General features: G+C 40.0%; 2 protein-coding genes across 2 annotated transcripts in view; both read left to right on the top strand.

Annotated features, from left to right (window-relative positions):
- Nucleotides 1–947, top strand: part of pclob (piccolo presynaptic cytomatrix protein b) — a gene marked incomplete at both ends in the record, with an annotated part of 55614 nt that extends 54667 nt beyond the window's left edge. Inside the window, 2 exons of the mRNA XM_083916415.1 lie at nucleotides 14–159; nucleotides 804–947. Coding sequence (XP_083772541.1) covers nucleotides 14–159; nucleotides 804–947 — 290 coding nt within the window. The remainder of the gene's footprint in view (nucleotides 1–13; nucleotides 160–803) is intronic.
- A 6673-nt stretch (nucleotides 948–7620) lies between these two features.
- Nucleotides 7621–27276, top strand: part of LOC310948958 (voltage-dependent calcium channel subunit alpha-2/delta-1) — a gene marked incomplete at its 5' end in the record, with an annotated part of 60710 nt that continues 41054 nt past the window's right edge. Inside the window, 3 exons of the mRNA XM_083916268.1 lie at nucleotides 7621–7709; nucleotides 14575–14656; nucleotides 15222–15338. Coding sequence (XP_083772394.1) covers nucleotides 7621–7709; nucleotides 14575–14656; nucleotides 15222–15338 — 288 coding nt within the window. The remainder of the gene's footprint in view (nucleotides 7710–14574; nucleotides 14657–15221; nucleotides 15339–27276) is intronic.

Below are 27276 nucleotides of genomic sequence, written 5' to 3'. Positions count from 1 at the left end.
AATTTGCCTTCAGACCTGTATGTGAAGTTGTATGTGGTGAATGTAGCCACTCAGAAGAGGATCATCAAGAAAAAGACCAGAGTCTGTCGACATGACAGAGAGCCTTCTTTCAATGAGACCTTCAGATTCCCGCTCAACTCAGCTGGACACTCCATACAGGTACAAAAGGCCACCAAATGATTTAATATGTTTTTTTGCATATCTGGTTGGCCTATAATAATCAGAACATGGATTTCATGTATTAGATTTGTAGTAATTTGTGGTATATTCATCCAATTTTCAGTTTACATTCAGCATCTCTTTAAAAATGGTTAATTGCAGCTATTTAAAACTGGAGAGTTGTCACATCTGAAAATACAAGTCTTACACCTCATTATGGTAAGTTTTAGAGACCGCACTCAGGCAACAGCGGGGAGATTGAACCTCAGCCCCTCCTAGTGGGCTGCAGGATATAAGCATCTAAAAGTAGCTGGTACAGTTTATTAAAAAGGTCAATTCTACACAGACATCTAAGAAAATGTTACAATCTTGTGATCACTGACAGAAATTGATAATGAATAATGAAGTGGGATGTGTAATAAATATAAATAAATGTATGTATAATCTTGTTTGTAATTAAGGATAATAATAATATGTCCAGATTTCATCCTAATATAAAGGTTAAACTCTTTTGTTTTTTTCTACTTCAGTATATATTAATCAATAGATCAGATTGTGTCATCTTGTAACCACTTCACTCAATGTTGCTTGCATTATTCATGCTGAATGATACTTATACCCATGAACTTTGTATGTATTTCCAGCTTTTCTTGGTGTCCAATGGGGGCAAGTTCATGAAGAAGACCCTGATAGGGGAAGCCTACATCTGGCTGGACAAGGTGGACATGAGGAAGAGAGTAGTCAGCTGGCACAAGTTGTTCGTCAGCTCCACTCTGACCAACCCCTGAGTGCCGCGCCAAAAAGATGAGATGCGATAGATCAACAAAAGGTGAAGAATGTACTAGTTCAGAGATCTGATATTACAAAAAGATGAATAAAAGGGGTAAAATATCAAGAAGAGGAACTAAAAAGATCCATCTAATTTACTTCCTCCGTTCATATGATTTAAGAAGGAGAGAATTATGTGCACATACCATAACAACTTTATCAGACCGACACTGCCAGCACACATGTCCACCTCTTCCCATATCGAGTATGTGCTGGCTGGGGACTTGCTTGTAGGATGCAAACATGCAAATACCACAGCAGGCACTGAAACACACTCAGCAGCAATATGGCTCTGAGAGCAATGTTGTCTTTACAACCATAGCTCTAATTCCATGATACACATGAGACTTGTCTTGATTTGTTTTGGTGCTGTGCAACTAAGCTTACATATCTATCAGAGGGAAAGATGAAAAGAATGACTTTGATCATCAGCTGAATACGCATTGTGTTTCCTCATAAGAGTCATTGTTGAAATGCCTAAATGATGGTTGTGATGTGTGTGGACATCAGTGGTCTTGAAATGTTTAATGATGAAGGAATGCATAATGTGTTTGTCTTTCAGTTTCATATGAACAGAAAAAAAAACAGTCAGAATTGACTTTTGCTATGGGAATGAAGTTCAAATGTACAGTACCACAGACTGTAGATGTCACACATACAGATAACAGAGCATATCAGAGAACCACAATGTACAGAATGATGTTTATAAAAATAAAAAAATATATATATATCGGATGCAGAATATATCTAAATACAATATACAGTATAAGAGTCATTCTCTTGTCACTAGATTATATATAATAAATACCATATAGACATAAGATCTCTATTCGAGGCAGCGGGTGGCGCACTGACAATCCAGTAGGCTACTTTAGTCTATGGTGTAGGCAGTCTAAATAGCCGTTATGTGACTGTGGACCTATGTGAGCTCAAGGATGTTCATGAAAAATAGCTCATCCGTCCTCTGATCACACTGATGCACCATTAGATATTCAACAGGGCTGTGATAGATAGAACATGTTGAAGGTCAAAGTCAACATTCAGTGACATATTGATATTTTACTGGCATGCTATTGTGTAAGGCTGGTTAGAGTTACAATAAAGTCAAGTTACAAGCAAACTGAAAAGGATGACAAGAGTTTATCACATCTGTGTAATACATCTGTGTCGTGTGTACCACATTTTACTTTAAGGCTGTCGTAGTTGCTCAGAGTATGCTTATATTTTTTTTTTCTGTGTAGACCATCATGCAATTACACTGTTGGAATGGACATGTTATCCACAAAAGTTGTGTCAAAACCATATGTGAATCTGCAACTGTTAGCACTTCAGTATGACAGCTCTGCTTTCTGTGTGTTATCCCCCCCCGGTCTGAGTTTTACTCAGAAATAATTTCAAAATGAAGAAAAATACATGTTCTTTGCAGTCAAATGTCAAGGTTCCTTCGTGTGTCTGGTTGTGTTGTAAAACTCACTATGCTGTTTTGTGTCAGTGACTCCAGCAACACAATGGACCAGCCTCTTTCACTGCCTGTGACCAAAACACTCACTCAGGCCCACCGGGGTTCAGTCAGCCAGGGCCAAGTATCAGTAATAATGTGGAGCAAGTGACCAATGTATTCATCTCGTAATGTTTGGCTACCATATCTACAGAATGAAAAAAATGAAAAAATACATTATGAAGTGACCCTCAGAACTACTGTCGGTGTATTTAGGCATATCACAGGGCTGATGCAATTTTTTAAAGGATTAAATATAAGAGAGGAAACAACAAACACACTTGGAACAAGATGTCACTTAAATCGTATAGCAAATTCTAACAAAAAAGAGAATATAATAAGGAAAGAAACGTGGTTGACATTTCAGATAATTATTTTGCTGTGCCAACTTAGATTTTTTTTAATTCCAGACCCATTGGTTCTTAATTCTATGCAACATAGATGTATTTGAATGCATTTGTTTTTTGGAAACTAAATGTTATATCTGTGAACATAATAGTCTTAAAAAAATGTCTGATAGAAAAATAACTTTAATTTGTACATCGTTGAAAGGAGATATTAAATGTATTGATTTTTTTAAACTGATTTTCATATGAATTGATGTTGACAGCCGTTAACATCTACATGGAGCTTGTGCACTTTATTATTACATCGCTTATTTTCTCGTCTCGTTTTAAGTGTGATGACGTGCAAGATTGTGTGTTTTGTGTTTCTGCACTGAAATGAACTGAATCATGGTGTATGTGTTGGCAGAAAATATTGTAGTGTGCATTTTGTATTTTAGTGGCAAAAGAAAAACATTCAGACACGTTGGGGTTCCTAAACACAATGCACAATCTGGGGAGAAATAACCCTTACTACATCCTGCTCATAGTCTACTTACCAGTTTGTGTACAAAGTACAGTAAATAGGACATACTCCCTAAATGCTCAGCCATGACTGTTTAACCCTTCGTGTTTCATTAGACTTCCCTCAAGCTAATTACTGTTTGTTCGGATCAGCTGTTGCCTGTAATTGTGAAACCATCCATGTGCTGTTGTTCTGAGGGGTGTGAATGTGACTCAAGTCCTTTGACATGTGTACATAAAGTGTTTATTTTCTACAAAGATTGAATGTTTATATTGTCTGAGCATGTGAGTGTCGAAAAAAATCACAAAAGAAATTGTACAGCAATGCGTGTCTATAGTTGTATAAGGGGAGTTGACTGTGTAATCGAAACGTGCTGTCAACCAATGACTGTCTGTGCAACCGCGTCCCTTAAACAACTGAAACAACACAAAGGGAGAAAAAAATCTATTCAACTTCAGTAGTTGTCTGAGACTTTATGTTTTGGATGTTGCATGTTTTGTTGATGGTCCGTCTGTATATTTTGCCTACAGATTATGTTTAAAAAGAGACAGAATATGTATAGATTTATCTGTATGCTGACTGTAAAGAAATATGCTTGTAAAATTGTCTTGTTTTTCACTCAGTGTAAAAACAAAGAAATCTAATGTTATGGTTTTGTGGTTGTACACAGGATGTGTTGAGATATTATGCAAATTGTGCTGTAAAAAATCAGCTGTTTCCCCTGAGTCTAAAGAATAAATATTAAGAAGAGCTATATTACACATGCAGACTTGAGCTTGGTTTTTTTTTTTGAATCATGAAACTGATTTTCGAAGAACGGAAACTAAAATTTCTTGTTCTTACATAACAAGGACCAACCTGCTCTTTCAATAATAACAGCTGGAGTAGACGTTTGGATTTAGCAGGCTGCCATAATGTCATTCTTGATAGTTCCACCAGATGGTGCCATAGTGAGGGACATTGTGTTTTTTTAGTTATAAAGAGTGAATACACACAAAAAAGTAACCCCTCCACGACAGTTCATTCTTGATTTTTGGAGTACTTTAATCATAATTTATTAATTAGATCTACTAAAGGGCAAATGCATTTCGTTTTTGATCCTAAGCTCTGTCCTCTTGCTCTGTAAATGGCCATTCAAATGAGGTATGAAAACGTTGACAATTAAGTGCTAACAACTAAATGCACCACTTGACAATATGGACGTTTTAAAAGAGCTGCATTAAAATGCCAGACGTAATCTTTGCTGACATTCTGTGGTACAGTCTATAAGGTCCTTAATATTGACATCTTAACATTTAAGAATGATTTATTCTCAGTAATATTATAGATTTTTCAGCAACGCTTGTGCGTCTATGTGTGTGTGTGTGTGTGTGTGTGTGGTCCTGGATACACTTACTGAAGTGGGAACTACCACAGAGTTGGTTTTTATTTTTTTAGTGTCTGTCTGTGGACAGATGCTGTCAACACAATGGCTTTGCAACCGTGCAAGACACAATCACAAAACTTTTAATATAATCCAAATGAAGGCCAAATTCAAAGATGGGTGTGGTCCCAGCAAGGGCACCAGAATGGGGGTAAGAATTAGGGAAGGGGCCATTGCCATGCCACTTACATCAAATTGCAAGATAGTTTCTTCTTGTATTGATTAAATGATCTATTTTCGCCATACAATATTTATCAGTATTAACTAAAAAGACTAAACATTATGTGAATGAAATACTTGTTCTTTCTTTTTACTGAAGAACAGAACAAACAACTTAAAGATAAGAACTATTATGTTCCAGTTTACTGTTATAGTGTAAGACATTTAAAGCACAGTTCTTCAACAGCAACTGATCCTTGTGATTTTAATAAATTACCTCCAGATGGCAGCATACTCTATCAAATAACCTCAACCCTCACTGTACAGTATAACTGAACCGTGTGTTGCTTTTACACATTTTACACATTACTTTAACATTACTTTAATATCATTACAATACAGTAGATATCCATACCCATAACCAACCTCCACTACTGCTGTTAGAAAATAATTTCCTAGTCTGGGATCATTAAAGTAATTCTATTCTATTCTATTCAACCATTATTCTCTGAGTGACAAGACTATCTCTCCACGCAACTACATATTCCATATGTATGGGGAATGTCCCAACGTAACAGTGTAACCTAATTTCTCTGTTCTGCAGGATTAGCCTATTAGGCTAATATTAAAAATGTTGGACCCATTAACATGTTTAAAAACATTACATTATTTGGGAATTCCCAGTTTGTCTGAAGTAGCTACAAATGCAAGACTAGAACAAACCAGGTTATTAGTCTTACAGCGAAACTGTAACATTATCAATTTTTCATTATAAAAGTTGGATTCAGTTTATAATAGTAAGTCATTTAAGTCATATAACCTATAGACTCCATGGAATATGCACAGTATTCATATATTAGATTATACATGGGGCGAGGTGTAGTAGCACAGGCATTAGCCTGACACCTCTTTCGATTCAGGATGTAGTGAGAGATGTTTCCAGTTGATAAAAAAAGAAAATAAACTATTGAATGGGGATGTCTGCAGAGAAGGCCTCCATCCTCTCCACACCGCCTTTTGCTATTATGTTCCTCCACTTCATGCCACCTCTCCAGTTCTCACCATTCACCTACTTCTCTCCATCCCATCAGCAGGTGCATCTTTTCCTCTGGTGGGGGAAATGAAAGTAAGAAAGGTGTAGCGAGAGAGAATGCGGAGAGGGTGATGTGACAGGGTGTGAGTGGATGAGAATAGTGGGGAAACTGAGGGAGAAGAGCAACAGTGCAGTACAGTGAGAGCACGGGGAGAGGTAGAGATGGGAGAGACAAAGAGAGAGAACGGGGGAAAAGGGAGGAGGGGAGGCTGAGGGGACACAAGAGATGTGTGGTTGCCAAGCAACGATTGATAACCGAATCCCCAAGCATCTTGCTTGTGCTGCCCTGCCCTCCCTCCAGGCCTGAATTACACACACACACACACACACACACACACACACACACACACACACACACACACACACACACACACACACACACACAGGTTTATGTTCTCGCTTCAATTATTCAATCAAAGTGTTGATGCTTTCAATTTACAATGATGACATAAACTGTGATTATACTGCAGTGCTGCAGGATCTTAAATATATTTGATATATTTTAAAATGTGTATACATTCATGTTTGGATGCACAGCACATACCAGTCTAACCTTTCAATCTTATAAAACAGGTATGATTGATGGCTATATTGGGCTCCTACTGTACTTCTCCCATAAGATTTTACACTATATGTGTGAAATCAATAGATCTGTCACACTAGCACTGATTCCCATGTGGGGCAGTTTCTCTGCTCTCGGCCACTCATGCAACAAGGATGACTGATAGCAACTGGCAAAGACTGTGCTATCAAAGCCAGTAAAGTCTCCCATCCCTAGGAATTGAAAGGTTGTAGGGCATTTTAAAGAGCCAAACCCACATCTGTATTCAATGTGCGTGCTCTTGTGTGTGTGGTACCTGTGGTCAGACCTCCTTTTAGCAGGTGTTTCTTTATAGGGAGGTAAAACAAAACAATTTGTTGCTCCAAATAAGACATGCTCTTGACTACACCTCGAGGGAAGAAAAAACTAACATAGAGTGGTGCTTTTTGGACCAAAACAAATATCTTATTTTGAAATATCACATAAATATGAATGTGTGGGTTGCATTAAGTAAGGGGATATTCTAAACTGAATAGGTAAATACACTAAAGGCTATCACTGTCAAAAGTCATATCACAAGAGAAAAAGGACCATACGATTTTTCGCTAGATTGAGAAAGAGGGGGGCACAGAGAGAGAGAGAGAGAGAGAGAGAGAGAGGGAGGGAGAGAGTGAGAAAGCGAGAGAGAGAGAGGGAGAGGGAGAGAGGGAGGGAGAGAGGGAGAGAGGGAGGGGGAGAGAGAGAGAGAGAGAGGGAGGGAGGGAGAGAGAGAGAAAGACAGAGAGAGAGAGAGAGAGAGAGAGAGAGGGAGAGAGGGTGAGAGAGAGAGAGAGCGAGAGAGAGAGAGAGAGAGAGAGAGAGAGAGGGAGAGAGATCCAGCTCCAGTACCTGTAAGAGCACCGGATGGCAGGGTGATCAGATTAGAGGTGTCAGGGTTCGTTAATCTGTGGAGGGAGCGACAGCCTGCCACTCACGCTGCTTCTGCACGCCGCTCCCATTCACCGGTGGAGAAGGGGAGTGGAGCACATTTGGTGTTGACGCGCGTCGGGGAATTTCCCCCCGTTTTTACAATGGATACCTGCAGGGTACGAGCCTGGGTGTTTCTGGTCCTGTTATGGCAGGACGGCTCTTTGGCATCGCAGTTTCCGACACAGCTCATGTAAGTATAGTCCCTAATCCCATGTTTGAAGTGCTCGTCGTTTAGAGACAAGTAGCCTATATCACGTCAATGAACCACTGACGATGTGTTGGCTCTGTGAGGTGTGAGAGTTGGGTGTGCAGGTCGTTTCATTCATGCACCGGTGGTCGTGTTGAAGGAAGGCATTATTAACAGCATTCCTGTGGCTGCTCGTCTGCAGGCGGTGATTCATGTTGGTTCCCGTAGTTTGTCGCCGGTGGGCGTCCGTGACCACGGAGCTCCGTGACAGCTTCATGAAGTTGTTGAGGAGTTAAAGTGGCTCCTCCTGGTCCTGTTCCTTTATGTAAAATGACAAAAAGTTTGTGGCCCTTATCTCGTCCAACCTTGTAGTTTATTAATGCCCCTTTTATAATTGAATACTGTCAAAATAATTCGTTTGAAACGTCATAATGACCTTACTTGAATGTGTTTCTTTACATTTCAGATGCTAATTTCATACAAAGTTATCTTTAAATGCAATTCACATTCAGGATGTTTTCATTGTTCGCCTGGACACCGTTTTCAAAAGCCAACAGCGTGTATGGCCCAAGCAGCAGCCTAATTCTGTGACCATATAGACATAGGCCTATATTCACATATAGCCTATAGACCTTTTTTATGTAGTTCCATTGCTAGGCAACAGCCTTGGTCCTTGTTGACTTCCTGTCAGCGGATGTCATTGACATTTACTGCAACAGGAATCAAATTTGGACACATTTAGAATGTTTATGTTTACAACTTTGAAAAGGTCTATAATCCAAGAGTTTCCACATGTTGCATCTGTAAACACAACTTTAACAGCATCAGAATAGATTGAACTATTATTTGAGTGTTAAAGGCCCATCAGTCTGTCTGGGAAAATAGCAGATTATAGTTGTATGCTTATGATTTATTATCTCCTTTACAAGAGAGAACAAATGGCAGCATAGAGTACCAGACCCCAGCCGAAGAGTGACATCTGACCTTTCCAATGTTTTGTCCACTCCATTTATATCGAGCTAGACTAAATATTAGAAACCCTAAAGTTACCAATTCAAGCCGAAGAGCTACTTATGCAGATTGTCCTGATAGCAGAGAATATACAGAAAATATACAGTTTAGCTAGTGACTATCTGCTGGATGATCAGTAGGATTTTTTAAATGAGTGAGTGAGTTAGTGTATGAATACATTCTGAAGTTAATTAGGTGCTTCATATTTACAAAATGTCGCCATCATCTTGCAGGTAAAATTGGTTAAAAATATACTTGATTGTGCCTTTCACCCACATTGCTTATGTCCAGTGTCACGACTCGCATTCTCTTCTTTTGCATTTGAGTGCTTAAGTAACTTGCCTTGGGCCAGCATCCAATAATGTGTGCCTTGGGTTTGCTATGTTGATGGTGACCCTTCAATATCACCATCTCTATATTCCCAAGGCCTTCCCTCTATCTTTTTGTATGGTTGCTGAATTCAATTATTTCTATTAGAGGTAGAGGAGGTTGTGGAGTGATCCTTTTGAATACCCTGTCTCCTCCCGGAAAATACAACATAAAAGAGCCTCATTCTTGTCTAACATTACTGAGCTTACTGTTGAAAACATCAATTTAAAAAAAAGGAAGTAAATATAAACGAAAAAAGGTGGGGTTTTCTACTTCCTAGCCCCCTACTTCTTTCCTATATTCTGATCTCAACTGCACACCTCTAGTGATGTGACTGAGTCTTGCATTGTTATTGAATCAGGGGTGTAAAGTGATTCAGTTTCTGAACTCAGCCTTTATTTTTTTTAATACTTCATCACTGTTTTGCATGGTTGGGACGCTATCGTGTTGACAGAATTTGGAGACAGACAGACATATAAACACAATACTCCAAACCATCTCTGTTGTGGTTCCTGTTACAGTAGGTTCCTCCAGGACCACATTTTGCCATGGGGACACACACAGAGACTCACAAGACTGTTGCGGCTGGTAATGATTTAGTTTGGAGCGTACATGAGCATGGGATGCAATACAGTGTTTGAACATGGACAAAAGAAATACAAATCAAGTGCATTTTTCTGGACTGTTCTTCAGAAAAATACTGATTATGTAAAGGTTGTTTTGCAGATGGAAACCAGCTGTTTTTTTGTCTTTTTATGATCCTTAATAGCTCTGTTAGTCCAGTAATCACTCTGGAGACAAAACAATTTGCTCTTCCTTAGTCGTCTAGAGCAGTGGTTCTCAAACAGTGTGCTCAGTGGGAGCTGGCCGGGTGTGCCTTGAAATTAGTATTATTTATCATGATTTACATCAAATCATATGTAAAAACTTTTCATAAATGGTGTGCCTTGTGTTTTAGAACCATTGGTCTAGCGCAACATTTCAAAGTAAAATTGGACAAATACCAAATGTGGGTTTATTTTTGAGTTTGTAACAATGAGCTTGTGTTGGCTGTGTCAGGAATATTACAGAATCACATCCCAAACAAGCCTACCTGCATTGTGCATTACAATCTTAGGTGATAATTGTTGTAAGAAACCCTGCACAATCAAGGTACGTGTTAGACTGAAGAGGGACTAAATTGGCCACTTGGGTGTAAGTGTATAGGCTACAGAGTGTGTGCAGGGCACTGCAGGTTGTCTTGGTGCATCACTGTTGGTGTTTCCTTACCTCATTCTGCTTTGCAGTCTGGACTTCTGTCTTAGCCTCTGTAATGATGTGTAATTAGACTGTAGTTTAGCACAGCTGCCCACTGAGAAACACACTATGAGCCAGCTCATTACTCTATCTAGGGCCAAAGTTATGGCACATTAACATCTGTCTCTCTCTTTCTTGTATTGTTTTATTTGCCTCTCTTTCTCTGTATTGCTCTCATTTGTTCTTCCTGTGTCTGAAAAACAATGTAGGGCAGTGTCTGACCCAGTTGCCATTTGTATGTGCGCTTTGTGTGTGTGTGTTTAATTATCATGTGTTGTACCAGAAGCTGCACTAATCAAAGCCAAGCATCCAGAGCAGAAAAAAATAGCTACCTCAGTTCAACAACAATGACTTTATTAATGTTCAGGCATCTCTGGATCACTGTTCTATTTTAGCCATCGTAAATGGCTTACATGGTATGTGTGATAACAGTGTGAGGGAGATAAGATAATAATCACTGTACTTCACCTCTATGTATTATGGAAATTTCTTAAATGAGATACATTACATGCAGGCAGGATCTGACTTAACAGAGAAAACCCATGATGGGCTAAGCAGGCCTCACCTTATGACATTTATGAAGCATCGCCATTAAACTAGGTTGGGACCTCAAAGGATGGTTGGAAATAAATGATTCAAGGATGAGGAGTTAATGTGCAGCAATTTCCAATGGCCATGGACAATACATCTAACCATTTACGGCCAATGGGATTTTGACTGCAACTATCTCTACAAAGCAACAGGCATACAGCTTTGGGGAATAGAAGCATTACTTTCTATTTTATGGTCTGTTACTGTATATAATGAGCCAACTGTGTGCTTTACAGTCAAGACTTCTTTGTCTGTACATTGCAGTGTTTGGTATTTACACATGCACACACACACACACACACACACACACACACACACACAAACACACACACACACACACACACACACACACTCGCACACACATACACATACACATATACACTTACACACACACGCACACACACACATACACACACACACATACACATACACACACACACACACAGACACGCATTCACACACACATGCATACACACATACACACATGCATACGCACACACGCACACACACGCACACACACACATACACATACACACACACACACACACACACACATACACACACACACATACACATACACACACACACACACACACACATACACACATACACACACACAGGTTACGCTCTTGGTTTGAGCTATTCTGCAATTGAGACTCTCTCATGGAGCCAAAGTATTCTAAAATAGATTTTTGAAAAAAAAAGTCCATGTCATCCATATTGGACGTGCAGACGGACACATTGCACACATACTGCACTACAGCCTGGGTTGTCTCATCCCTTTGTCAGCACCTGGGAGTTTTTGTTAAAAAGATTTGCACTGGCAGCAGTAGATTTCACAGAAGCTGGAGAGAGGGCCTTCTGCTTCTCTGAATGTCAAATCCCTGGAAGCACAAACACACACATACACACACAGACAAACACATACAACTCTAACAGACAATTGACTTGTTAGTGCTTCAGGCTTTGAGAGCTTATGGGTCCAAGGTCCACTAAGAGCGTGATCACACTATCCTTTTGGCCGCGGCCAAAACCGGTTTTTCAGCTAAAGTCTAGTACCTTAAAGTAGTGTGAGCGCACCCGCTCCGCGCTCAACTGCGGCCAGCGGGCCGTCCACGGCCCGCTTGAAATAGGTGGGCTTTAGCGGAGCCGTTTGCACATGTACGAGCATGAGCGTGCGCACGTGTACGAGCACGAGCACGAGCCCTACGGCAGTAGCGTTATGTCCGCCTGTTCGGACATGTAAATAGAAGGACGGACCATGCGCGGACATTTAACAACAACAACAATGGTGGTGAAAGGTTCACGTTGTGTTTACTGCAGATTTGGTCGGATGAAAATATTCATAAACAGTCGACAAGACGCACAAAAACTCAGAGGTCTACGGAAAGATTTGTAAACAAAGCCACACACACGCGATCAATGCGTGTGACGTGTTACGGCTTGAAGGCGTATGGACAGCAAGAAGCATTGGCCGAGGCCCAGGTAGTGTGAGTACAAACGGGGCTGGGGCGCGGGGGGGAGAGGGAGGGGGGACAAGTACCCTAAAGTCCGGGTCGTGGTCCGGGAGGACAGTGTGATCACGCCCTAAAATACCCTACAATCAGTTTGCTGTCCGTAGATTTGGGGACTAGAAAGGGTGGGGCAGAGGAGAGGAGAGGATCAAGAGAAGAGATCTTAAAAAGGAAAGAAGAGAGTGAAAGAGAAGCAGGGAGATGAGAAGATAGGGCATTTTCTCTACATTTCTCAAAAATTCACCATGTCGGAATTTTCCTCTCTACAATCGGTACTGTGTCAAACAGTATTACTAGTAGTGCTTTTTCCAGCTTTACTTATTCAGGGGGAGAGCAATGTTGTTTTTCTAGGAGGATTACATTCACACAGTTTTACAGTTACACCTGGAAGCTGCCCTGTAAAACCACAGTCTGGTGGCCACTGAGCAGCTCCACTTGAGCAGTGAGGATTAAGGGTGCATCAGTCTTGGTAATGAGGGAGGGGCAAGCTTCTCAAACAGTTAGGCCACCACTGTGTGTTTCTACTGTGTTTCAGAACGGATAAACTGAATGAAAGACAAATATCATGCTGCTTTCATGGATGCGCATCAACTGGCTGCATCCGGCATCACTGGTCCCTTTGCACCTGTTGGCAGATGAAAGATGAGTACCCAAACAACGTTTGGTACATACTTCACAGTAGCTGGACAAGTATGTCAGTTTTCCTCCACATAGCCATAAAGCTCGGTCAAGCCTCAATCTACAGTGTCGTCAACAATCCATAAAGCAGCTATTAAAGGCAACAAATTAAAGGATTAAAAGAATCTGTATTGTGGCTGACCCTGCTCTAATATCTCCACCTACCCTCTCTTTTCCTAAACAATTTCACACTGTGCTATCCCCTCTGGTATTCCCGCTCCTGCAAAATGTCTCATCTTTCTAAACAAGCGTACTTGCTCAGAAATTTCCCCATCCACTGTCGATTTTGTGTCCCTGATGCATCTTTTTCCGTATCTTTTCTTGCTTCTTGATCTTCTTTCTCTCTTTGTTTGCATCTTATCGACTCCCTCAGCTGTATTAAGTGTCAGTGTTTTGCACACACACTGTAACTTGCACTCATTACACTGCTGCAATAACAATTTTTGAGGAATATTTTCTACGTATGCATACCTGTTTTGCTATGTTTATCTCGATGTGCATTATGTGAGAATGATATGTCTCTGGCATTGGGCAGGACAGCAGGATAGTCAGTTTTAGTGTTAATGCATGGCAATGAGAGCATCTGTATCCAATGCCAACCTGTTATCATTCTCATCCAATATTAATGCTACTGTCTCAGGGTACCTGTGTTGGTGTGGCAGTATATATGGTGAATTAATGCATCCACATGCACAAGTATTTTGCTCCTGCAAGCCTCTCATAGATGCCTCTAGATGAGTCCGATAATTCTAACAAGTCACCGTGTCAATTAATGCATAATGTCTTAGGTCTTTGACATTCTTCCCTCATCAATCTCTATCCACGGCCACTGTGTTCAGGAGGCACAGAATGATTTACCATGTCAGTATAATATAAAGCATGTTGTGAGCTTATTGTGGTTTGACAAGATGATTGGAGGAGGATGAGAGGAAGGTATAATCCAGTGTATGGCACCAGCAGGCTGGACTTGATGTCCCCAAGGCTCTTTGATATACAGAGAAGCATGCCGTTCCTGGCCACCTCCCACCTCTCTCCTGTCCACTCACATCACTGTCATCGGTCACAACACTGGCTGACACTTATCTGATTGGTTGACTTCATGTTTGATCTCTCAGAAAGCAATCGTATTGGTTGACACCCAATGACACGTGTTTGATTAGATGACATTGTATTTGTTCCTGCTGATTTGGGTTTGATTGGTTGACATTTTGTTTGACCTGTACGAGGAATTCTCTTTGGCCTTGTTTTTTTTTTACACGCTCTGTCCTGCAGATGTTTCTTGTTAGATAGATGTAAGATACCTTGATTGACAGTTTAATTGCACTGTGAAATGTTTGTGATGTTTCTTCTAAACCGGTTACATCTGAGTTACGATTAAGATTGGTTGTGTGTGTTGCTTTGTCCCAAAGGATTAAAGAATGGGTTGATCAGATGCAGAAAGAGCTTGTCACCTTGGCAGACACAGCCACAGCTGGGAAGAGCCTCACTCAGGTATGAACACCCACAGGCTTCAGACACGCATAAAGTGAGAGCATAATCCAAATTTAACACAAATGTTAATTGCTATAATGGATCTACCATATACAGATGCATCAAAGTTGCACTTGTTTAAAAGTCATATTCTTATTTTTACCAAAAAAAAACACAAATGCATTTCTTACACATCCATTCATTGATTGAGTCATTCAACCTTTATTTATACTTGAGAGATAAATGAGGGATGACCCTAATTAACAATGACACTGAGTCATTACAGTGACAAAGAAAAAAGAAAAACAAAACAACAACAAAGAGAAGAAGCAATGCCATCATAAAATTAATAGAAAGTCATTAAAGCTTCTGGATTTGGATTTTCTACTATTACAAGTAGAGGTTGGGAGGTTTAACATCAGAATTCCTTTTTTTTTTTTAAAGAGGAATCCTGATGTTAAACCTCCCAGTCATTGCTGTATATAGTTTCCTGAGTCAGGTAAAATTAACAGTAGTTTTGGCACATGTGTATTTGTTACATCATGTGTGGGATTTTACATGTTCACTGCGCTGTTCTTCTGTCTAGATTTTTCTGACAAACCAACACCTGTACACTGTGGAGCAAAATGATGCAGAGGAGCTGGTGGCCAGAGCAGCCACAAAAATTGAACAGCTGCTTCGGAAGAGGTCTGCTGCCTTGGAGGTAAGACACACTCCACTAAGGGGAACCAACTGTCAGTTTGCAATTTTTCTTTGGTTTTAAAGATGTACAGTATGATATCTGCATCAACTTGGACTACTAAGATAAGCTTTACATCTACTTCTTGTCAAGACATTGTCTATGTATATTCAATAACCAAAGTGAAAGGAGGCTAAACTAGTGTATATTCATTTTTTTTGGTTCAACTATTGGTGATTGTGTTGATTCTCCAAAAAAAATAAACATTAAAAAAGAAAAACAAATATTATAGATGCAATGCAGTGCTGGCTGTTTAGTTTTTGGGACATGGTAACACTGTTTGGTTCATTTAGCTTACATGTGGATTTCTGGAGAGATTTCTTAGAGATCTGCATTGCATGTTTCATGAATCCCACATAGGATTTTGTCATTTTCCTCTTTGCCTTGTGCAAGAACAAATATAAGAGAAAATAAGAAAACATACATGCATGGGGCCCATTGTTCTAAAAATAGTTTATGACACTCTTGGCCAAGGTCCAGAGGGACAAAAACATTCAGCAGGATCTTTTCTCAAGACTCAAATTTTCCAATGGAAAATGGGCCTGTTGTTCTTGGCAGTGTGACTATAAAAAAAGGACGGACCTAAGTTGAACCCACAACACTGAGCCTGAGGTATTCAGCTGCAGAGTATCCCCACTCTGATAGTTTAGTGTTGGTGAGAATATTTAACAGGAGAAATGTAATCCTGTAATCTAGTCAAAGTGTTTATTTATTAATTTCAGAACTCTTCTAACTTATATTTTGCACTTTGACAACAAGTTTATCACCCCTTTGGACTAACCATTAATATATTCAGGTACAGTAAATATTATTTGGATATCTCATGATCTTTGAAGGTCCTGCATTAAATAAGATGTTATATTATATTATTATAAATAGAAAGTACAAAAACACATATATAATCATGATAGTCTAACTATGTAAACAATGCATTTAGGTTTTAAATAATCTGAAACTGAATCTGAAACTCTGATTTTAAGAATTCCCTTGCAATGAAACCATCATGGCTAGCATCTGGCTGAGGTGGAACACAGGTTTTCCAAGTGTGATTGCATGGAGGTTTAGTTCAAATGATCCTAAAAATGGAGGAAGTCACATTCGGGATATGTTAATGATCAGCTGGCAATGGTCCTTCTTCATTTCTAGAATCTTTCTCTGAGCGAAACAAATATGAGTAAGAAATCAGTCAACAAACTTCCCAATTCTGTTCAGTTATTTAGTCACTGCTGTGATAATTTGGTGATGATGATACGAATGATACATATAGTTTATATGCAATAACAACAGTGGATGAAGCGTGCACACAAAAGAGTAGAAAGTGAGGACTGAGATATTTATTCTGCAGTATTCAGTGTGATAATTAGAGCTTTAACCCTGGGGGTGCCCCCCCTCCCTCTTCTCTCTCTCTTTTATTTTAATTGAAGTGGGTCAGAGATTCTCATCTATATCAGGAGTTTGAACTGTTTTTATCTGTTCAGAGGGAGTTCACAGTACCCGTTGCTCTGCCTTTATAAGGCATCACCATTGTTGTCTTATTAGTAATGGAGAGGGAGTATTTATGAATGTCCATAAACATATCTCCTGCCAAGTGTCTGTCTTGCGTATTTTAAGTAAACACCCTGGTGTTCTTATCATTTTTCCGAGTACTGGTGCCATAAGATGCGTAAGCACCAAGGAGAAAATTGGCCTGGCGCATTATCCAAGTGATAGAAGAGACATGGTTGTGAGTGTCATGTATTTGTGTTTGTCTGTTGTGTGTATGTGTGTATGTGTTAAGGTTAGGTGGGGGGGTTAGTCTTTATTGCATCTTTGCTTCTTATCCTCTCATACTTGTGACCTCAAGGCACACTAATATTGAATTCTCTGTCCTGAGACATGTGGATGGGGAGATAAATGAATGAATGGTTGATGTGAAAGAATGGCAAATGCATAAACATGATAGATACATGGGTTGATGGACATATCGACTCAACAAAGGCAAATGGGTGCACGGGGTGGTATAGAAAGGAAAGAGTCTGAATGTTTCCAATTTTGGTGTCTTTGTAAGACGTCTAGGGTGCAACACATTAGTGCCAAAAACACCAGCAAACTTAAGTCAAAACTTACACATACACTGTCCCTGTAGATTTCATACTTGTGCTTTGAGCTGATTTTGCTGACCAACCATCTAAATTAAATTAAGGGATTTGGCGAAGGATGGGACTCATTCATTGCAGTTGGGAGATCCTTTCTTTTTGAGTGCCTTTTATATGAGGTTGGGAGTGACTTTCATTGTCAATATAATTGCAGATAGCCCAGAGCACTTGAGACACTTTCACTTAGTTGTCAGCTTCTTTAAAACTTTCATCCTCCCTTTGCTTCCCCATCTTTCTTTCTCTCTGATCTGTAACTCTGCATGATGGATGACCTTTGAAAGGCCACAGTTTACCTAGCCACGGGTGTGTGAAACAAGTGTGTGTCTATGTGTCTACTCATGCTTCCATAAATAAGTGTGTGGCACATTGTAACATGCATTTTTAATGAGTACTTGGCTGCACACTCTTAGGGAAGATTGCCTTATCAAAGGTTTTACAATGTATACCTGTGCTTGATCTCAACAGGAAACATTCACGCACCTACTGGGATGTGTACGCATAATGGCTGTAGTGGCTTAAGCCAATTCCCCTTTTGCCTCTCTGGCTTGCCTTTCCTGATCAAATTACCATTATAATCAACCCCAATCTAACTGTCACCTGTGGTGAGAACAGGTTAATATAGATTTATACTACAAAGTAATGTAAAGTTATGTAAAGTAGGGGGGCCCAACACTAGTGTCAGGGTTCAGATAGCTCAATTTGATCATGTATTAGCTTAATTTACATATTCATTTTTATTGTAGGCCACACATGGTATATGTAAATTAGGATTAGGGACTGAAACTACTGATTATTTTCAATTAATCTGTCAATTATGTTCTCGATTAATCGATTAGTTGTTTGATCTATAAAATGTCAGAAAATGGTGAAAAATTTTAAATCAGTGTCTCCCAAAGCTCAACATGACATCCTCAATGGCTTGTTTTGTCCACAATTCAAATTTATTCAGTTGAATTTCATAAAGAATCGTGATTAATTTTGCAGGTCTAATGCTTCTCTAATCCTTCCTGTAGTGAAGTGAGTGAGTGTCCACTCAGATCAGACTCACATTCATATCTGTCAACACAGAGCGGTCACTCTACATTTCCAGAGGCCCCTTGTTGCCATTGTTATTAAAGAAATATGTCATGTCAGTAGGCAATGACAACAGACACACTCATGCATATACATTCATAGCTTAACATAGACATGTTTACTTGTCCTTAAAGAAGTTTGGAGCTACCAAGGGTAATTTGAATCAAAACTTAGATCTACTCTTTGTCAAAAGCAGTTGACCACATAGTGGAAGTGTGTGATGTACGGGAGGCCAGATCCAATTACTTCAACGCCCACCCCATCCACACCCACCCCCACCCCATCTACACCCAATTCTCTCTTGGTTTGCAGTCAATTGTAATTAAACACTTAATTATTGATGCTGTAGAAGGGAAACTGATAAAACACTGAAGACAGACATCCACACTGACACATCAATGTATGATCCAAAGTCCACCTCTCTCTCCTACTAACAACCAGCAGCCATGTGTTTGCTATCATTTAAACAATCTGCATGGGTGAGTATGTGTATGTGTGTGTGTTTTCCTGTATGTGTGTACAGTGTGTGTGTGTGTGTGTGTGTGTGTGTGTGTGTGTGTGTGTGTGTGTAAGCAATTTCCTCTCTTCTCCTGGGGTGAAGGGCTCTGTCCAGTGACTAATGAGCCAGTCTACAACATTACTTCGAGTAATACCTCAGCCAGCATCACTAAAACTGTACAGGACATAGGTGGCCTGTGTCTCTCAGTGTATGTGTGTGTGTGTGTGTGTGTGTGTGTGTGTGTTTGTCTGTCTGCCTGTGAACTTGTATATGTGTGTAGGTTTCCAAAGTGTGTGCTTCCAAAAAGTGAAATGTTCTCTTTCCAAAGCTGGCATCATGCTTGCTGACCATTGGAATGATGTCATTTATGAGAAAGGAAAATTGTAATGGGTGTAATCATCTGCTTATTAAAAATGGACATGTGATTGCATAGTGATTGCTATTATAGCTAATTATACCAGACTTTAGCAATAGGTAACTTGAGAATTGTTACTGCTGAATTTCTACAGTACATTGACGGTTAGCTTGAATCCAGTCAGTTACAGTTACCTCCAATGATGATCTATTCTCACAGCACGATACATATTTCAAAATGTCCATTGAAATGTTCAAACCTGAGCTGCAGCAGAATCCCCTTCTCTGCTTTTGATGATATCAAGGGGTAAACTTTTAAGCTCAAACAAGAGCCTGTGATTCATTTGTCCAGCCTCAACCCGCAACATCAAGGCCTTTGCTGCAGGATACACATGTTCTATAGTGTTCTACACGTTTTTTCACATAAATTAATTGCTTCAGTTGCCACCATAAGATATTCCACAATAATGTCATAGACAGCATATTTTATCGGCTTTTTTTTTCTTTTTTTCTTCTTCTTTTTTTTTTTTTACAATTTACATACGTGGCCTACTTGATTCAGGCATTATTACTTTTCAAACCCCTTTTGATATAGTCATCTTAAGTAGATAATTCAGGTTTCAACATACACAATCATTGCATGGTATATGGTTTGAAATATACATCACTGGTAACCCATATATCATATACATCAGATGTACAGGTACAGTGATAAAGCCATGATAGCATGCCACAGACTGTAGTAATATACTGTATGTACAACTTTACTTTTTGTTTACAGGCATCATTTTACTGGATAGGGTGATATTATTATTGCTATAATTGCTTAAAACGTCTTAAACAAAAACAATTATTGTCTGAAATATCTGAAATTCCCATTGTATTACACATGATTTTGTCATGCAATGGATGAGTTGATGAAAGTTAGTTAAATTCCCTCCTGTATCAATACCAATTTCCCTGTTAACATTCAATCTTCATCTCATCTCATCTCATCTTCAACCGCTTATCCGGGGTCGGGTCACGGGGGCATCAGCTTTAGCAGGGGACCCCAAACTTCCCTTTCCCGGGCCACATTAACCAGCTCTAACTGGGGGATCCCGAGGCGTTCCCAGGCCAGTGTGGAGAAATAATCTCTCCACTTAGTCCTGGGTCTTCCCCTAGGCCTCCTCCCAGCTAGACGTGCCTGGAACATCTCCCTAGGAAGGCGCCCAAAATGTGATCATATTTCATTTTCTGAAATATTTTCTATTGTCAGCTTCATTAAAGATTTTGTGTGTTAAGAGATCAGGCTTACTGGATCTTGCTTTGCAAACTATGTCTCTTAATGGACAGAGTAACGTAGTCACCGCAAAGCTCTTGTTTCCTCCCCCCCTCTACCCAGTAGTATCGTCACAATAAGAGTTTATTTTATTCTTTGAACTTACCACCCTAGATTGTCCCCTCAAGGATTTCACCTTAAACTCTACATTAAAGAGGACCAGGTCAAAATCCTGCTCATAGCAACGTTGCAAACACTTGCATTTAAAAAACACAATATGGCAACTCTCCCATTTTGTTTGTCTATATTGTAAACAAGATACAGTGCTATTTTCTTTTCAAATTTCCATGTATCCAACTACGTAAATCCTCTCATTGATGCATTTATGTTCTCATCTTTAATATTACTTATGTAATACAGTTCAGTTATCCAGTTTCCTTTATTTAGAGGTGTTGGGATTGTTTTGTTTTTTAAATTATGATAAAGTCCTTGGGCCCCAGGTGTTGGTCCATATTTTTATTAATCTGTTGCCTGCTGTCACACTGTTATAATAATGAGCACAAGATGTGACATTAGGATGTATTCATGTGAGTGTGCCAACATAACACAGTAATGAACAGAGCCTATGATATGATCAGAGCTATTCCAGTCTCCAGAGCAGATGTTACTCAACCTCCCATCTCTGCTCTGCGCTGATCATATTAAGCAGACAAGAGGTGTCTGCATGTGTCTGTCTGTGTGCTTTCACACGTGTTCATGTGAGTGATGGACAAAAAGAGAGAGAAAGAGAAGGAGTGGGAGGCAGTAGTGCAGATGAGGAATTCTAACTAGACTTATGGTATGCCAGGGACAAGTGTCTAATACATTCATCAAGAAGAAATCCAAACTGCGTTGGCGGACCACAACTTGCTTGCGGTTACATTTCAATACTTGATTTGGAGACGGTTACAACCTTCCACTGTCAAGATATGCAGTTTTTTCATATCTTATAATAATAAACATTAATTAAACGTGACATGTAATATTTTTGTCAGAATCAATATTATTATACTTTGTTATAATTGCAGTTATCAAGATGTGACAAGATAATTAGTCGTCTCTGTTTAACACCAGTTTGAGATAATATTTTTAGCATTAATAAAGCCATAGTCGGAACGTATTAACCCTATGTAAATAATGCCTTCTCAGAAAGAAATCCCTTTATCTTTTACCTTTTAATAGATAACTCTCAATGTTTGTGTAATGAAGAAATGTAAGAGATTCCCTTGGAAATGTAATCAGGTGGCAAAAAAAATCTAAATTTTCTGAAATGGACAGTAGAGGTACATCTTTGAGAGGAGAGCAAAGAAGCCAAAGAGAGTGATGAGACCGGAAGCAGCCGTAGATTTATTGTTCCCATCGGAGGCTTTGGCCTCTGAGAGAAGTCATGTGGAGCAGCACGGCTCTCCCCATGGGCTCTCACAGCCGTGGATTCCTCTGCTCTTTCTCTCTCTGTCTCACGCTCCCTTTCTCTCTTTACCCATCTCCACTCCTTTTCATTCGATCCTTGCATCCCTATCTTTCTGTTGCCTTCCTTCTCCAGTCTACTGCATCTCTCCTGTGTCCAGCTCCTGGCCTTTTGCCACAGTTCTCTGTCAAACTGGAATTTGAAATCAGCCTTTCTTTATCTATTCTGACCTCTGTCTCTCTTATGTCATGCTCCCTCCTTTCTCTTACTGCATATCTCTTCCCTCTCCCTCCAACTCTCGTCTTTATATGTCTTTGCTCTTTTGTATCACTCATCTCTTAAGCCATTTTCTCATATGAACTCCAGACAATGTCCAACGAATCAGATCCTGACATTGTCCAGAGTTTTTCTATCCCACGTAGCAAACAACAGGAGATTGTCCATGTCAGATGTGTCAATTACTGGAAGTACTCGTCTGGTTTAGGCGACAGGTGGCACTGCCCTGGGTAGAGCGTGTATTAGGCAGGACATGACATAACATCATTAACTGAGCCTCTTATTCTTGTTATTTGTCAGATAATTTTGGCATTACTCCTTACCAACAGAAGTTAACAAATCTCGTCATCTCTCCAGACATTTCGCTTCACATTGATTCACACATTGGCTCAAACATACAGACAGCTCTGCCAGGTAATGTCTAGATAATGTCAGGGTTACAGTACGTTCCCACCAGATGCAATAGACGCGAATACAATCGCTTCAGACGCTTGTATCGTGCTGCTGGTTAATTTTTGGACTATTCATGTCTTTTGCCTAATTCGCACTTAGTGCGCTTGGCGCCAAGGGGGGCAAGTGCTAACTGATGCTAACATTCCATAGAGAAACACACACACACACAACTTTTCCCAGGAGACAAACAAAGTTATTGCTGGATAAAGCTCCCATCATTCTTAACTCAACAACCCCCAACCACCCTTATATAGCTTTATCATCCCACTGTTCATTTTCATAAGCTACATTTGAATGAGAAGTCTGAACACTGTGATCATGCTGAGTCGGAGTAATGTTTTCTGTCTTTGGACCGTCCTTTCCATTAAACCATCTGCTCATAATTTATGTATTTTCCTTTTTTCAAACTCCTCTCTTTTATGCTTCTCATACCGACCCTTCACATCTCCCACATTTTTTATTTCATGTCATCCCTTTGAGTTGGGACTCATTATGGCGAATAGATAACCAGCGTTCATGAATGTGAACACTTGTCAGAAACAAGGATGGGGAAGAGGAGACTGGATGTGGGTGTTAATGATCTTTTAGACTGTTACTACTCTTGTGAGTATTGCTTTGTTGTCTGGGGGAGAAAGTGGTGTGCTCTGAATGGTCCATTGATTTCAGGCGTGTGGAGACTTTAGACACACACACACACACACACACACACACACACACACACACACACACACACACACACACACACACACACACACACACACACACACACACACACACACACACACAGGGAGTCTGGGAGGCTCAGGGAGGTTTAGCAGAGCCTGTCTCATCTTCCCTGTCTATCCTTTAAGCTGTGCTCTGCTTTCTCACTAAATGCATGGTGGGCTGCTGGGCTGCCCTGGCAGAATGACAACTAAGACTGGTGAGAGCAGGGCAGAAATATCTCTCTGTGGGACTAGCAGGTATGAGTCCAATACCATTCAGCACTCAGGCCAGCTATGAATGTTTCTCTGCTCTCTGTGGCGGCATTGTAATGATCTCATACATCAGTGTGCATGAACAGTGGAAGGAAAAAAATATATATTATGTGCCCTATTTGGCTGTTGGAGTATTATTGATAGGAATTAGCAACAGCTGTTGTGGTTATCATTAGGCCGGTTTCATACTCAACTGGGAGTGAGATATAACCAACCAACATGTATCAGCATTTCTTCTGCAGATAGTATTGGACATTTTTTTCCTTGCAGCATCTCATCTTTCCTCCTTATTCTCACTAAAGTACCTCATCCCATCAAACCACTTCACTTCCCTACATCCATAGATCCAATTCCCAGTCTTTTTTTGGATACCCCCCCCCCCCCCCCCCCCATTAAGGCTGCATGGGAGCGGGGTTCTCCAGTGGTCATCCAGTGACAGAGTGGACTCATTATGGTGTGGAGCTGGGATATCTATACCACAAAGTAAGAGGGAGACTAATGAGGGGTTAGATCTAACACACTATGGGGACTGTGTTGTGCACTCCCATTAATAACAAAACTGTTGTAGTGCTAAATTTGTGTGTTTCAACTGAGAAACGCTGCTTCTAATCAATTGGCAGTGGCTCTGTAATGAACTGTTTTGCCAGTTTCGAGAGGTTATCTGTCACTCAGGGAATGGTCTCATCAAATCAGGGCTCTGTTGTTGTGATTATAGCATTGTTTTCTTTGGGTAGCATCGTGTTTGAATAAGAGAGAGATAGAAAGAGATACAGAGAAAAAGGGAGAAAAAAAGAAAAGCGTAATTAGGCATCTTCCCCTCACACACCCCTCCTCATACTCCTTTGAATCTCCCAGAGGGGAGAGGAGCCTCGTCAAAGCCCTGTCATGAATTTTTAACAACCCTTTCGGCCGGTTCTCTTAGGAGTGTGTGTGTGTGTGTGTGTGTGTGCTTGCGTATGTGTATTTGCATGTGCATGTTCATATACAGTTTGTAAGGGTGTATTGACCCAAAATCATGTAGTGCCATATGGTCATTAATGTCGAACGAGCACAACATGATGTATCAAGTATTGTACACAGCTGTTGCTTATACTCATGTATCATATCACATACAGTACAACATCATGGAAAAAGCTGTAATAAATATCCAATTGTTTTTCTGCATTTTACGGTTCCATATATGTGCATTTAGCAAATTGTACATATTTTGAAAATTAGCTTAATGATGTGACATTAACATGATGCGATGTAACATTGACATTAACTTAATGACAAGACCTTCTTCACTAGGCCTTTTCAGCGTGGATATGAACTGCTGCTCCTGCTTTCCCAGGTGGCACATTATTACAGTCTTAAATCTTATCTTTTACTTTATTCTCATGAAACACTTATAATAAAAAAAATAAAAATAAAATATAGGGTGGCACAGTGTCTCTGTGACTAGTACTGTCAGTGCAGGGCTGGGTTTCCTCTGAGTGTTCTGGTTTTACTCTCACCACCAATACAAGTATGTTTGGTTAACTCCCCCACCCAATAGTGGCTGTCCTCTGTGCCTGATAGGATGGGTCAATGGGTTTAATGCAGAGTCTGTTTCTCACTACGTTGTATATGTAAGTGACTTGATACAACCTCGGATGTATTTGCAGCGTAGGTGTCACTGAATGTAACTATTAATTACAAACAAATGGGATTTTATATGAACACACAGTTCTACCTGGGTTTTTCTTCACAAACTATTTTTTACATCTCTGAATACAAAGTAAATCATCCATGACGCAAGTAAGTAAAGAGTGAGTTAGATCTTGATGGGGCAAAGAATCAAGCAGTGAGGCTTGAATGACCAACACATGATTTCAAGATACCAAATATCAGACGTGTTTTCCGAATACAATTGCTCTACTTTAATAAGAGCTATTGATTGCTCTCCAGATGGAATCACTGAAAAAGTGTAAACACTTCAATGTCTGGTGATAGCAAGCGTCAACATTGAGCATTTGATATAGCCTGGAAATCCAGACCCACATCTATCCAGACGTAGGGTCTGGCAACGAGCAATAGACCTTCCCAACTCAAGTGGTGGCACCAACGCATGCATTTCAAAATACCACTTCACGCAATTGGATAGCACTACGATGGACTACGACCAATCAGAGCAATGAACAAGGTGACAACTGTGACGGCGTTGTCATCGGTTACGCCCATAACAGATAGTACAATTTGATTGGTGAGTTGGGAGTTTCTGACAGAGTAAATGAGCTCAAACTGCGTGTCCAGAGTCCGCGGCAGAGCAAATTGAAATTTGCCGGTGGTGTGTCTGGATTTCCATGGTAGCTTTGATAGGCACAATTTAAAAAAAAAAAAATATGATTGAATACTTAATACTTAACATAACTTATTATTTTATTTTCGCACATGGTGAACATGGTGTGCGGTATCCTGAGAATTAGTCGGAAGTGTGTATGTGTGTGTCTGTGTGTGTGTGTGTGTGTGTGTGTGTCTGTGTGTGTGTGTGTGTGTGTGTGTGTGCGTGTGTGTTTATGGCTCAAATGGGGTGTATATTTAGCTGCTGACAGCAAGCGCAGAGGAGGTGGAGACAGGTCTGGAAGAGAGCCCAGGACTGGAGGCCAAAGGGATGGGACTGTTGATAAAGAATGGAATCATTGCTGACAGCAGACACATTGCCATAGACACTCATATACACATACCCACACTCAGTTAAAGCACAGTATGACATGTACTATAAGCATATCATCCAGTTATTGCTCATGCACAGTTCCAACATGGCCTTTGTTATTCACAATTCAACAGATGGGAATCGGACGGAGATTCAGCTATACATAGAGTTTATAGTCATCAATTCTAATTGCGGTGATGAACTAAAAACACACCCCTGAGTGGTGTTTCTCTGAGGCTATGGTAATTTTGCTATTGTGAAGAAAGTCAGTGTGTCAGACAGGTGGGTTTATTTCAGGACAATGCTTTCCTCCACACAGTTGTCATTTCTTTGTACAGTTGGAGAATAATAGGCCAGAGCCAGACTAAGGTTTGATCTTTGTGGATTTCCCTGAGTGAACATACACAGTCTTGTGCAATAGTGTCAGTTTCTGTTTGCTTCTCTGCCTGCTGTCTGCCTTAGGGTCTCACAGTTCTTTAATGGTAACCCCATAACTTTTCCAAATTGCAAAAACTATATTTCTGAGTCAGATAATCCTTCTATTTCAATTTAAAATCTAGTCTGACATGTTTTGAGTATGGATTTGATTATCTTGTGCTGGCCAAGAAAGGCTGTTGGATTTCATTAAAGTATATGTCTTAACCAGTGTATCCTATTTGGTGTTATGTTCAACTGAATAAAATCCAGTATGTTTTGGTAATTTTACTAAGTTCCTTAATTTGTAGACAAAAAACGTTGTGGTTTTAGTTTGA

The sequence above is a fragment of the Echiichthys vipera genome (assembly GCF_963691815.1).
Source record: "Echiichthys vipera genome assembly, chromosome: 7".
Lineage (NCBI taxonomy): Eukaryota > Metazoa > Chordata > Actinopteri > Perciformes > Trachinidae > Echiichthys > Echiichthys vipera.
Note: the sequence above shows the minus strand (reverse complement) of the source record. Positions and strands in the feature narration are given on the sequence as shown.